Raw genomic sequence first — 13,153 nt, forward strand, 5'->3', positions numbered from 1 at the left:
ACTATAGAAATTATTTCTCCCATCAGCAAATCAGGGATTTCTGCCGCTTTCTAGAAATGTAGATTAAAAAATATACATGTATTTTAAGGATTCACCATTCTAAAGCATACACAGGCGTGAATTTTTAACAGCAGCAACCCTTGAGCATTTTGAACTTCAGCTTTGTCATTTGGGAAAATGAAAGATTAAGTAGTAGGTTAAGCTGTCAGACAGGACGTCTGTGACTGTCTAATGAACCCTGAATGGATCAAGTGTAGAAGTTCAAGGTTAAAACTTGTGTTATGGAATAGGATAAAACTATTCTACTCTCAAGGAGTATTTCCAAATGTTTCAAAGTAACCTCTTCTTGTAAAGATTCTCCTTCTGCAGGGGTCAAAATAAACAAAGTGAAGAATATGAAGCTGCTTTTAAAATTATCCCGATTGTGTGCTTTCAGAAGCCGGGGTTCATGTCTGGACTGACCTGAATAGTTCCTTTGGAATTTATTAGGTTTATTAAAAAAATACGCCTGACTTAGTGACCACTAATTGGCAGGCACTGTGCTAGGCGCTTTCTACACGTTATATGATAAGCTTCAAGTGACAACCACTGATTTAGAATTCCTATTTATCTGTATAAATTATTAAAATAAACATTTCAAATTTGCATTTTAATTTAATTATCAAAAATGTAAACTGAAGTGAATGTGCATCACTCTCGCAGACAGTCTCTATTAACAAATACTCTGTTGACAAATAGGTGACTTCAGTATTTTGTGCAAATTCACAAATTTGTACTTTTTCAAATACACAGCTGTCTTGTAAACAGACGAAAGTAATATTTAATATGTTTGCTCTATAGTTCAATTCTAAATTCTAAACATAATCTAACAGAACCAAACATCAAAAAGGGACAGAAAAGAGTTTTGTGAGCTGTAATGATCACTTTATCTTATTTGTCTTATTTACCTTCCTTATTCAATATTTTCCTCAGTGTCTAATAACTATTCTATACTCAGTGAATGTTTTTTAACTTGTTGAAATGCAAGAAGTTTGGTATAGAGAGATAGTTGCTCTGAAATCAGAACAATTTGTTAAAATTTAACTTGTCAAAACTGCATAAGTTAAAAATGCATAGGTTATGAAATATGTAGTACTAGATGTAGGCAGTTTCATAGACAAAGGGCATGAATTTGTATCTTTTTCAATCCCCACCCATGGAGGGTTCAAATGCTTTCCGCAAATTAATATATCAATATTTCCAGCAGTGTGACATTCAATGAATGAACAAGAAGACGACTCTTTTTAACCTATAGAACTATCTATAAATTCCCTATATATTTTGATGTTTATTACTGTAAAAATAATTTTATAATAACGAAAATAGTAATAAACATATGTTCATATCCTAAATGCAATGGTTTCTATTAGAAAATGAAGGCATGCAAGAGATATTTTCTCAAGGAGCATATTTTAATCTGCTTTACAAATGAAACACTATATTTGCCGCTTTTGATTTTGCACTATTTGAGGATAATATTCTTACTCCTGGTCATGTACAGATTGGTACAAGTAAAATGTTTCAGGACTCATGCAAATGTTAAAAGCAGAAGTGTTAGTCACAGATAATTTTTAAGAGGTAGCCTCAATTTTGTGCTCCAATGTCAGCCCTGTAGATTTACAGCAATTCAACGTTTCACTTAGATTCATGAATTGTTATACCTTGGAGTCACAGATGAAGTTCTTCTGGAAACGGACTCTGAGACTTATTGGGGACGCTCTTGGAAGCATCTCCTGTGAAGAGTGAGGGATGCAGGATTGGACAGAGGAAGAAGTTGAACTGTGATGCAGTCACATCAGAGACCTCAGTCTATCCTACATCCTTTGAGGAGCTTTAGAGCTGAAATAGAGCTTCAGAGTTGTCCTGGCTTGAGTCAAGAGGGAGAAGCCATTAAACCTCTGGCTTAATAAGTCATTGCATGGGCTACCAACCCCTCCCCTAGGGAAGGAGTTTGACCTTGGGTGAGGCAGCTCCTTTTGGCCCAAGGCAATATGTGAAGAGGATCTCAGGTGAGAGTCATCAGCTACCCACACTCCCAGCAGCTGGGGGAATGAGTGCCTCAGTCCTGAAGGGGGCTGTGGGAAGCACACCACAGCATCCATTACACCTGTATTTGCATAGCACATGGCCAAAGAATATGTAGTCACATGTCCTCTGCTTTCCAACCATCCTTTAGCTTTCTCTCTTTAAACAGATAGGAAGAGAGGAACTCAAATAGTTTCCTCAGCTTCCCAAAGTTTATGTATGACTCTTCGTTGATGTTTTTTATTCCCAGGAAGGCAATCCCAGTTGCAATATTGAGAAAGGGCCTTGTACTATATGTGTAAATGTAAATGAAATACATATCCTGGAGGAAGAGGGAAGTTGGGAATTAACCCTACTTAGCAATGAAATCAACATATGTTTATTCTTTGTGCCTCTTATGGTGCTGCATAAAAAATATATGCTTGAATTATCTCTTAACCTCTTTGGATATCCTGAACCAGAGGGGATTTGTGAATGAAATTTATACATGCTAAATTGCATTCTTGTATTTATAAGAATGGAATGTTTCTGTGGAAGCAACATAAACGGCTAAAGAGTTTATTAACTTATGTTTGCTTTCCATGATATGTTAGCCCTTACCTAATTTCTGAGATTTTTAGGATCAAACATGTTAATGAATGCTTATGAATATCTTTTGCAAAGCATGACATGTGATACAGATAAAAGTAATTTTAGGGGTGGACCTGGTGGCGTAGTGGTTAAGTTTGTATGTTCTGCTTTGGTGGCCCAGGGTTTGTGGGTTCAGATCCTAGGTGCAGACCTACACACCACTCACAAGCCATGCTGTGGTGGCATCCCACATACAAAATAGAGGAGGACTGGCACAGATGTTAGTTCAGGGACAGTGTTCCTCAAAGAGGAAGATTGGCAACAGATGTTAGCTCAGGGCCAATCTTCCTCACCAAAAAATAATAATAATAATTTTAAATTATTAAGGCACACTATTATTTGTGGACGTGTTAAACCACACCACTGACTTCAACCAAAACTTGTTTTACTTCTGAGTTCTCTAAAAAGGTACGAACCAAAAATTTACTTTGGTTCTTTAACTTTTAATCAAAAGAGAAATTTTTAGCAATACTAAACACAAAATGAGTCTATCACCAAAGTTTTATGGATGCCCTCCCTAAGAAAGTATACATAACCACACTCAATTTACTACCAGGTGGACAATAAAATAAGTTTATGGTGTGCTCTGGCGAATGTAGACTTGTTATATTTTGCTTTTATTTCTGTTCGTTTTAACATCTGCCCTCTATTTCCTGACTTGTACTATTTTTTATTTTAATTGGTTTGCTGATTCAAACTTAGTATTTTTGGCCTTGCTGTTGTTGAGGAATATTTCAAGAGGAAAGTAAAAAGAGTGGGAAAAATACTGTTTTTGTTAATTTGGCTCCAGCTGATTTTATACCTGGAAGCGGGAGAGCTAATGGTTTTTTGTGTGGTTAATTAAATCCTGTGCTGATGGCTTCTGTTATAGGTATTAAGTCACCCACCTTGTTAGCGGATCCTCTGGTCCAGTAGGGTTGGATTTACCATCGGGGAATCGTTTTTTACGATGTTCACCTTGTGTTCAGGTAACTGTTGGAGGGGAAGATGACGGTCTGTGTGCAGTTGGCCAGAGACTGTGAGATTTGTAAAGGTAATTCGTATGGAGTCTCTACTTTGTTTTAAAAACAAGATGGCAGGCAAATAAGCGGCACAGACATGAATCTCTTTCCTCTTTTCTTGTCTCTTAGAATTCTTCTCTGAGAAAGGAAAAATCCCACTGCGTTTTGTTTTCCTAATGCTTCTTGGATTCTCACCAGCAGGTTTTTACAGTCTGTTGCTTGCCTCTCAGATTAGAAGAATGCTAGCATATTTTAACAGTTTCCTAGGATTCCAACAGTCTTTAATTAACAGCAAATTGATGTTTTGAAATGTTACCAAGGTATGAGAAACTGAATACTGCAAGGGGCTTCCGTCCTTTCAGCTTCTGAGTGCAGTGGGGTCTTAGAACAAGGGGCAAAGGTGTGTGCTCCCTTGCAGACAGCTGGTTACCTACTGGTATGTCAAGGGTGTGTCTTTGTTGGCGTAATAATCCCACTGCTTGCTCATTGGTGGCCTTCTAAATTCCTCCTACTTATGACTGGGAAGGAGTCAGGTAGTTGTTGAATGCTCAGAGCTACAGGGGTGCTGAACAGCTCAGGGATTTCTCCACTCGTAGCTGGGTTCAATGGTTTTAATCCTCCGGTTGCCAGGGCACTGAGATACGGCTGCCTATGTTTGTGGTTACGGTTCTTTTCCATGCCAGGTTCATGTCATCTTGCTGCCAGAGTTTTGAATGTGGTGGAAAAAGAGCAGTTCTATAAAGTAATCACTCAGACTGGATGCATATTCTGAGCAGAAGTTAGTTTGCAAAGAGGGATCGGAGTGCAGTGGAGGAGTTTTCCTTTTGAATCAAGACATCTTAGTTACACATCTCTAGTCAGGAAAAGAAGGATAGACTGGGGAGTATGGAATGGTTGAAATGTTAACTGTTACTTACATAATCAGATAGTTATAATCAGAGGAGGAAAAGAGAGCAGCTCAACTAGCTCCCTCTGCCTAATGGCAAATCTGCTCATTGGCCAGTTCCCAGTTGAGGTCAATACGCTCCATGTCTTGTTTTTTCCAGTGACCCACAAAGCTGGCCTTTTGGTCTCAAAAGAGACTTTGGTGATTTTTACATGCATCATGTCCCTGATCACTCCCTCTGCTCTCCTCTCTGCAGGTGGTACATGCCAGAGCCCTGCTCTCCCAGCCCTGGTCCGTCCACCAGCCCCTCCTTTACAACCATCGCTGGATATTAAGCCGTTTCTTCCCTTTCCTCTTGACACTGCGGCCGCAGTCAACCTCTTCCCCAATTTTAATGCGGTAAGTCCCACAGTTAAATTTGTGTATGCCACAGTGGTAGATCCTGGGAAACGTTAAAGGCCAGAGTGAGTTGTTTACTGCCTCTCTTTTGTTATATTGCTTATTCCATGGCTTGTCTAAAAGTCGTGATGAAGTTAGTTGTCTGCCTGGTTATGTAAGGGCCCCGGAGCCAGGAAAATTAAAAGAGATTCAATTGATTGGGTTGATCATGAGTTAATGTCTCCCTTTTAGTGTCTTTCTGGGTAACACTAACAATTTTATTATTTTGTTGGAATATATCCACATTGAAATTTCATGAATTTGTTAGCGAGAACGTTAGAATTCAAGTAGATGTCGAAAAACTTAAATGCGTGTTTCTTCTATCTGGGTCCTCTACTTTACGTTTCAAATCTGTTGCTTCTTTTCTTATTTCCTAAAGAGGACCCTGATAATTACAGTGGTGATACATTCCATGTCTAGAGCACTTTTTTCCTTCTTAACTTAAAACAACTCAGGGTTCCGGTAGTAAGAGTTTTCTTTTCTTTTTTTCCTTCCTGCCCGACCACAGTTGCTCAAAGTTGTCTTTCTTAAAGTACATTGTTTTTTCTGGGCTTTGTCATCAACCTTCTCAACACAAGTTCCATTGCTTACTTGCCTCTATTTTCACTTAAGCATGTCTTTATAAATTGGCAGATTCCTCATATTCATCATCACCTTTTTTTTTGTACAAACAGTGAAAGTATTCTTAGGATAAAAATAGAAATAGGAGTTGAAAAGGTTAGAAACCAGTAAGTGACATTTTTTTCTCATATCATCTGATTCAGCTTTCAGCGGTTGTTATAATGCAGGTCTGAGCTTACCAATGACAGGGCATGTCAACACGACCAAAGCAAAGAGGATTAAGATGAGAGGTCACTGAGTGCCCAGGGATCTAAATAGTACAGGTTTCTCATTGCAACATCTTGCCACCATGATAGTTTTTTTTTAAAAAGTTCTGCCCACAAGTAGATTATTCTCCTTCAGGAGATAGAAGTGGGTCTTATTTTTTTAAATTATACTTTGTTATGGGGAGTTTGGCCAGGCCTGTATAAGAGGGTACAGTTATGTTCTAGTCCTCGCTAAAGAGCAAGGGAGAATCACAATGATCCCTTTAATTTTTGGTGGGTGAGGAATTTTCCATAGGAATCTTATTTTGCAATTGATGGAGCATAAATAGAGCAGCATAAAGATCACATTTCCAAAGTAGAGATTTCTAATCCTGGGTGTTTCAATAAGAGTAGAGAAATAATTGCTCAGCATCAAATTCCCTGATTCTTAAATGACCATGCTGAAGTCCCCTGGGTTCCCTTTTCTCAAAGCCGCTCATCTGCTCTTGTGTTAAGTGGCTCCCTGGCACAGTCTTGCTTCCCGGATACCACGAGATGATCCATCAAGGTGCTTTACCTGGCCTCTGAGACCACTTGGCATCCTGTCACTCAGGTCTCCTGTCAGCTTTAGAACAGCGGAGATAAAATTCCTGGAAGGTTATAAAAGGCTGGGTTGAAAACTTTTGATTGGCCCTTTGGGAAACATTAAAAGCAAAATGATTAACTTGATTGACAGTGAGTATTAGTTGTCATAAAACAAAGATGAGTGATATACTGAGTTATATGACAGTGAGCAAATTTCTTTACCGTCTTTGCTACTGTTTCCTCCTCTTTAAAATAAAGGGAGTGGACCTGATAATCTCTTCCTTTGGGGGTTATACCATTCTGGTATTTGAGCTTTTGTGGGCAGAGACGGCATAGTGTGGTGGTCAGGCTGGACTCTATAGCTAGATTGCCTACGTTTCAATCTCAGAGCTGCTACTTATCATCAGTATGGCCTTGGGTAAGTCACATAATCCCCATGGATCTCAGTATTTTCATCTGTAAAATGGGACTAATAATTTACCTACTTCATTGGCTTGTGGTCAGGATTCTGTGGGTTAAATCATTTATAACAAGCCCTATTTGAGTGATAGGTATTGTCTTCATGAATAGCCTGCCAACTCTTCTTATTTTGAATGTGGGAGTTCATTGACTAACTGACTGCAGAAGTTTGACTTCATTTTTTTCTTCTATGATGGATTTTGACTTAAGTTGGTATTTGTTCCATTTAAACCAAGAGACCCTCTGTTGCTACGCCTAATGGTTATTTCCTTTTAGTGCTAGTCAGGCTGCAGCCAGGCAAGGATTAAGGCGCTCCTTGCTTCCAACGGAGGGGTGTGGTTGCAAAGCTCATAATCAGGTGGTTTTAGACTGAGAATTAGGGTGTAGAGCATCTCTCTAAGTAACAGCCTGAGTTCTTGATTTTGTAGCAGGTGTGACTCTCGATCCACAAATTCAGGGTGTATGAAATGTAATTTGTTTTTGCTGTGAGTTGATTTTATTCCTGGTTCAAAAGCCCATTCTGTTAGACTGGAGGGAAACCCAATTTAATTCTGTTTCAGAGTGTGCTAAGAGTCTGGAATCTTACAGGTTATCCATCCAGGTTTTGGTGAGACACTTCCTCTGTTCATCAAGTTATGTATTCATATAGCCATTCATGGGATGGTCAGCACCAGGTTAGCATGGCCTTGTAGGCCCCCAGCTCTCAACTTTGGATGCACAAACTTTGTGAAGTGTCACTGGTCCCTCCTGCCTAGATGTGCCTCGATGTGCTTCTTTGCCACCCAAGAACCTTCCCCCATCTGACCTCTTTGAAACAAAGTCCATGACAGTCAGAGACGATCTGCCTCCTGTATTCTTCCTCTGAGGATATGAGTATGGAATCATCTATCTATTGGGGGTAGGGTGTAGTACAATGATGAAGGAAAACTTTTAAAATATATGCATGTAAAATAAAATACACAAATCATAAGTGGATATCTCTGATTATTATCCTTAAGCAAGAGCATAAACCATTGCATTTGGATGTGAGTCAGGAAGAGTAATGAAACATCTGTAAAAATAAGCACAATTAGGAGAGAAAGGAAAACAGATGTGGGATCTGAGCTGGGATATGGATATAAAAGAGGACCTTCAATAAAACCATTAGGATGTCTTAGTCTTCTTAAAGCTAATTTTTAAGGAATAGCAACAACACAAGCTGTTCATCCTTGACCTAAAGATGTTGTGTCCCTGAATATTTCAGTAGCTTCCAGACAAGAGAAAGCTTTCCTTCAATTCCTCATATACCCCTACTCTGCCCCTCAATCTCTTATGACATTGCAGTTTCAGTGTTTAGGATCATTCTGATCCCAGGGGTCCCATTCTGAGTCTGAATTTCTTGAAAGGACTCAATCCTGGAAATAGGTAGATGATGTTTAGGAAAGAAATGTTCCTTTCCTAAGTGGTATGAGCTTGTTCTGTTCAGTCAAATACATGCTATTTATCAAGCATGTACTATGTGCCAGAAATAGTGATAACAAAAACTATGTTATAACTTCTGCCCTGAAATAATTCAGTTTATAAAGGCGAAGTTGGACAAATACAGAAATATTTGTAAATATGGGTGCTTTTATAGAGAAAGTTGTATAGGATAGAATGGCAGCTCAAGGACAGGAGTGGGGAAGGCTGTGTGGTTGTCTTAGGAGGATTTGGTGAGAAAAATGGAAACTATTCTAGGCATCCAAACAGGAAGGGAATTAATATAAGGATTTAGGTGCTTACAAAATCTTTGGAGGTTCTGGGGAAACAAAGGTCAGAGAAAGCTGTTGTTGGCTCTTGGTTTTTCTGCGTGCTTTCATGGAGTCAGGAAGTTGCAGAAATACAGGATGGCTAGTAATCCCAGTTGCTTTAATCTAAATCCCATGAATGCCTCTCTATAGTGGATTCTAAGCCTGAACACTGCTGGCAGAGATCCGTGGGAACACAAGCCTCAAGCTTCTAGTCCTTGTGATGTAAGGGACAGCATAGAAGAGGGGAGGCAGTGCTGCGTTGCCAGTAGAAGACTTGACATGATGGCAGGATGGACAGGGCTGTCTGTGTGGGATTAGAAAAATCTGAACATGTCCAACATCATGCACAAGAGGCTAAATCCAGTGGAGCCCCAGTGTTCTGTTCTGTAAAATGAGAATGAGTGAATAACTCTTAGGTTAGTTATCAGAGAGGTAGCTGAGTTTTAAAATTCTGGAGATTGAAACTGAGAATGGGCTTGCGTAAGATCTTGAGGGGTTGTTTAGAATGGGAGCTAATCATTAAAAATGGCTATACTCCTGACAACTTTCTCCCAAGATCTCACAGTTTCCCTCTGTTTTTCATTTCTCTAACATATTTTCGTATATTCTGATCAGTAGTTATGACAATAATGAGCCTTCAAAATGTCATTGAAAAGGTACAACTTTTGGAAAATGTGTTCCCGGGGACTGACTGTGACACTGATTCCATGTCCCCCTTCTATGTGCATTGCCTGTTGGCATAAAGATTAAATGCATAAACGTGACCTAATGTACCTGCATATACCAGATACTCAGTAGATATTGAGTCCTTCTCCCTTCCAGGAGATACGCAAGAAAGAGCGCGGAGGTCACACAGAGGGAAAAAAGCAGAAAGATGGGCATGTACAGGAGAGTGACTATTTTGCTTTCAGTTAGCTTTGGCTAATATTCTTTAACATTAAAAAAAGCAAATTAGCATAGAAGTTTCAACAAATATTTATTGAGGACCTACTATGTGCCAGGCCCTTAGGATTCAGCAGTAAAACTAACAGGCTAACTCTCTACCACTCTGGTACTAACTTTCTGGTGTTTGTGTGGTGGGCTGTTGGGGAAACTTGTATTGGTAGCTACAGCTGTACTTCATGCATGATCCTTCTATGGTTGTGTTTTATCTCCTCGAAATGCTCGGAGCCTCACTTGTAGGGTGACATTGTTCGGGACTTGGGTTACAGCTGTCTTTTGTTGAATGCCCACTCTGTGCCAGGTATGTGACATTATCGCTTGCATCCCAACTGGTTAAAAGCAAAAGTTTTTCTATGAAATTTTTAAGCTTTCATGTGTATCACAATCTGAAAATTCTTCGTGAGAAAGATATATGAATCAGTTTTTTATTCATTTATTCATTCAGGGATTTCTTCATTCTACAGACTTTTGAGTCTCACTGAATAATTCTTTACATTGAAAAATGTGCCTCCTGAAAGTAATTCCATCAAAGCATCTGCTATAAGGATAGTACTAATAAGTATAATGGAGAGTATGAGGAAGGAAAAGAGGTAATTAATGTCTTACTCACTGGGCGTTTATTAAGCACTGACTGTGTATCTGACACTAAAAATACAAAAACAACGACAATAAGAAGAAGGAAGAGAAGGAGAAGGATAGAAAGGAGGAGGAGGAAGAAGAGAAGCGGGGGAGGAGAAGGAAGAGGAATGGTCCTTGTAAGTATGGCGTTGAAACAATTGGTTAGTCACTCCTTAAAACACTCTTCTATCAGCAAGTGGTAAAACATTTGGTTATTAAAACACTATGTTAGACAGTAAGCTCTGTGCAAGCGGGAATCCTATATTTATAGTTTGCTTCATTTGTTGAAAAAATGAGGTGGAGTAGTTAAATCATTCTGTAAAGAACTCTGTGATTAAGTCCTTTGAAAGTAAGTGGTACCTGCGTTCAAGGGAAGGAGAAGTCACTTGGAGGTGGCCAAGGAAAGCTATACGGTAAAGGTTAAGGTTTAATTTGGGATCTGAGATCAGTTCCATATTTATCTTGTTCATTAAGGTAACCATAATACAGAGCCTGGAACATCGCAAAGCTTCCACACCCATATTTTGAATGAATGAGTGGAAGATAGACAGATGCATGGATAGACAGATAGACTGATAGATGGATAAATAGATAGAAAAGTGCATGACAGATAATTAATAGAAGAGAAATAGCCATTACACTTGTACCATAAGAAATGTAATTGACAGAAATGTCTCAATTTTTGAAAATATCTAAGTACTCTGTGTTTTCATACATTAGATTATTTCCATCTAACTGAAATTATTAATTTAAACAATTATTAAGAAAGATAAGCAAGCATAGTATCAAGCTATCTCTTTAATTTGCATCCATAATTTTATGTTGGCTCATGTGTTTATTTACTCTGGTTATATGAAAGGATAATGATGTAAAAATCCCAATGGTTGTCTATAGAATGTACTCCAAAATCAGTGCCTTATAATATTCATCAGCCATTTCACGTGAGTCCAGAAGGGCTGTCACCATAAAGTATTGGTGTGGTACTTTAGGAGTCTAAAAGGATATAGACATTATCCTACAAGTGTGGCTTAAATGCACATGTATAATGTTATAGGTGAATGATAAAAATACAGTACCCAAGAGAGGAAATTTCAAATTCAAGTTTTTGTTATCCTCAGGTATGTATCCTTCAGTCTCCTCACTTCCTCCATCTTTAGAATGGAAATACTACCTTATTTATTAGCACACTTTGTCTCCCTTCCTTTCAAAAATTATTCTTGACTATTGCTCCCCTCTGTGGTTCTGTATTTTGTTGCCTACTCCAGCTTTGGAGATGCCTTCCATCCCTCAGCCAGTGTTGGAGTTGTAGGAACAGTTGTTAAGCTCACATCCATGTGTTTGGTTCAAAGAGATATTAATTAAATTCAGGTAACACATAAATAACTGCTCTTACTAAGTTTTTACAATTGCTGCTGTCACTAAAATAGGTAGGCAGCCAGGTTGAAATTATGGGTAGAAAAAGAGGCCTGTATTTCTTAGTCACAACTGGTAGAGGGTGTGGAAATTTTTCAGGTGAAAAATGCCGTAGTAAATATGGTATGAACTGCTAAGTTGCTTCTCCTTTGAAGACAGCTGTGGCAGATCGCTAGCTAGTTCTGTGCGTTACCTGTGTCATATTTGTATAGCAAAAGCCTCTTAAGAAACATCTGCTTATGAAGTCTTCTTCCATTATGTTTTCACACTGAAACAAAAATATAAGCGTGTTGCTGAGCTCTGCAGCTTCCTGTGAAACCAAAAGTTGTAAAACTCAAGCATACATATAAGGACCCCAAACACAAAATGACTTAAATATAAAATATCTAGGCTTGAAAATAAAAGGCTAAACAAATGCACAATACATGAATATTGTTCTGTTTTAATATTTGTTTGCTCCTTGCACTGGTAATGCGTCTTCCTGTGATTCAAAATGTGAAAAGAACAAAAACGTTTTTCTCACTGCTCTTCGCCTGCCTCCAGTTCTCCTCTCTTAAGTGACAGTCAACATGGTAAATCGCTTTTATATCTGTCCTTCCAGAGATATTTTGATGTATGAACATGTTCCTCTCACTAAAGATTGAGGCGTAATACACATGATATATTTATTTTCTTTTATCAGTCAATCTAATCGTCATGAGCTGAAGCTTTGCTCTTACAAGTAATATATTTGCCCTGTTTCGTAGTCTGACTTTCTTCCCAGCTCTGATTTTGGGCAAATAAGGGGACCTGAATAACAGAATATCTAAGCCCATAGCTCGTTTTGTGCCCCTCAGCTCTTCGGGAGAGCCTGCTCCACACTTAGACATAGACGTTTTAGAAATGAAAGGAGCTTTTTAGAGTTAAGTTGTGTCTGCTGCAACTCACTTATTTTACAGATAAGTCTAAAATGATTGGGAGAGTGCCAGTTGCATGGCTAGTAAGTGACCAAGCTGAAAGAAAACTGAGACTCCTGACTTCTCTTTCTCATGAGGGTGCTAATCACTGAATCATAATACTATGGGCTGAATGGTGTACTCCAAAATTCGTAACCCACAGTGCCTTAGAATGTGACCTTTTTTGGAAATAGGGTCATTGAAGATGTGATTAGTTAAGATGAGCTCTTTAGAATCAGCCCTAATCCATTATGACTGACATACTTATAAAAAGGGGAAATTGAGACAGAGACACACCAAGGAAGATGATGTGAGGAGACACAGGGAGAACACCATCTATAAGCCAAGAAGAGAAGTCTGGAACAGATCACAGCCCTCAGAAGGAACCAACCCCACTGACACTTTGATTTGGGACTTCTAGCCTCCGGAACTCTGAGAAAATCAGTTTCTGTTGATTCTGCCACCTAGTTTGTGATACTTTGTTATGGCTGCTCTAATGAGAAAGGATTCTTAGAACCATCTGATCTACCTCCCTGCTTGCTAGACTCTACAGTGTTTCTGATGACTTGTAATCCAGCTTTTTGCTTAACTATCTCCAGTGATGGTG

General features: G+C 38.8%; 1 protein-coding gene across 3 annotated transcripts in view; it reads left to right on the forward strand.

Annotated features, from left to right (window-relative positions):
* ZNF385D (zinc finger protein 385D) overlaps positions 1 to 13,153 on the forward strand; it is an 804,272-nt gene that overhangs the window by 591,416 nt on the left and 199,703 nt on the right. For all 3 annotated transcript variants that reach the window (XM_023621244.2, XM_001494960.6, XM_023621277.2), the window contains one exon: positions 4,838 to 4,980. In XM_023621244.2, the coding sequence (XP_023477012.1) occupies positions 4,838 to 4,980 (143 nt within the window). The remainder of the gene's footprint in view (positions 1 to 4,837; positions 4,981 to 13,153) is intronic.

The sequence above is a fragment of the Equus caballus genome, chromosome 16, assembly GCF_041296265.1.
Source record: "Equus caballus isolate H_3958 breed thoroughbred chromosome 16, TB-T2T, whole genome shotgun sequence".
In the NCBI taxonomy this organism is placed as follows: domain Eukaryota; kingdom Metazoa; phylum Chordata; class Mammalia; order Perissodactyla; family Equidae; genus Equus; species Equus caballus.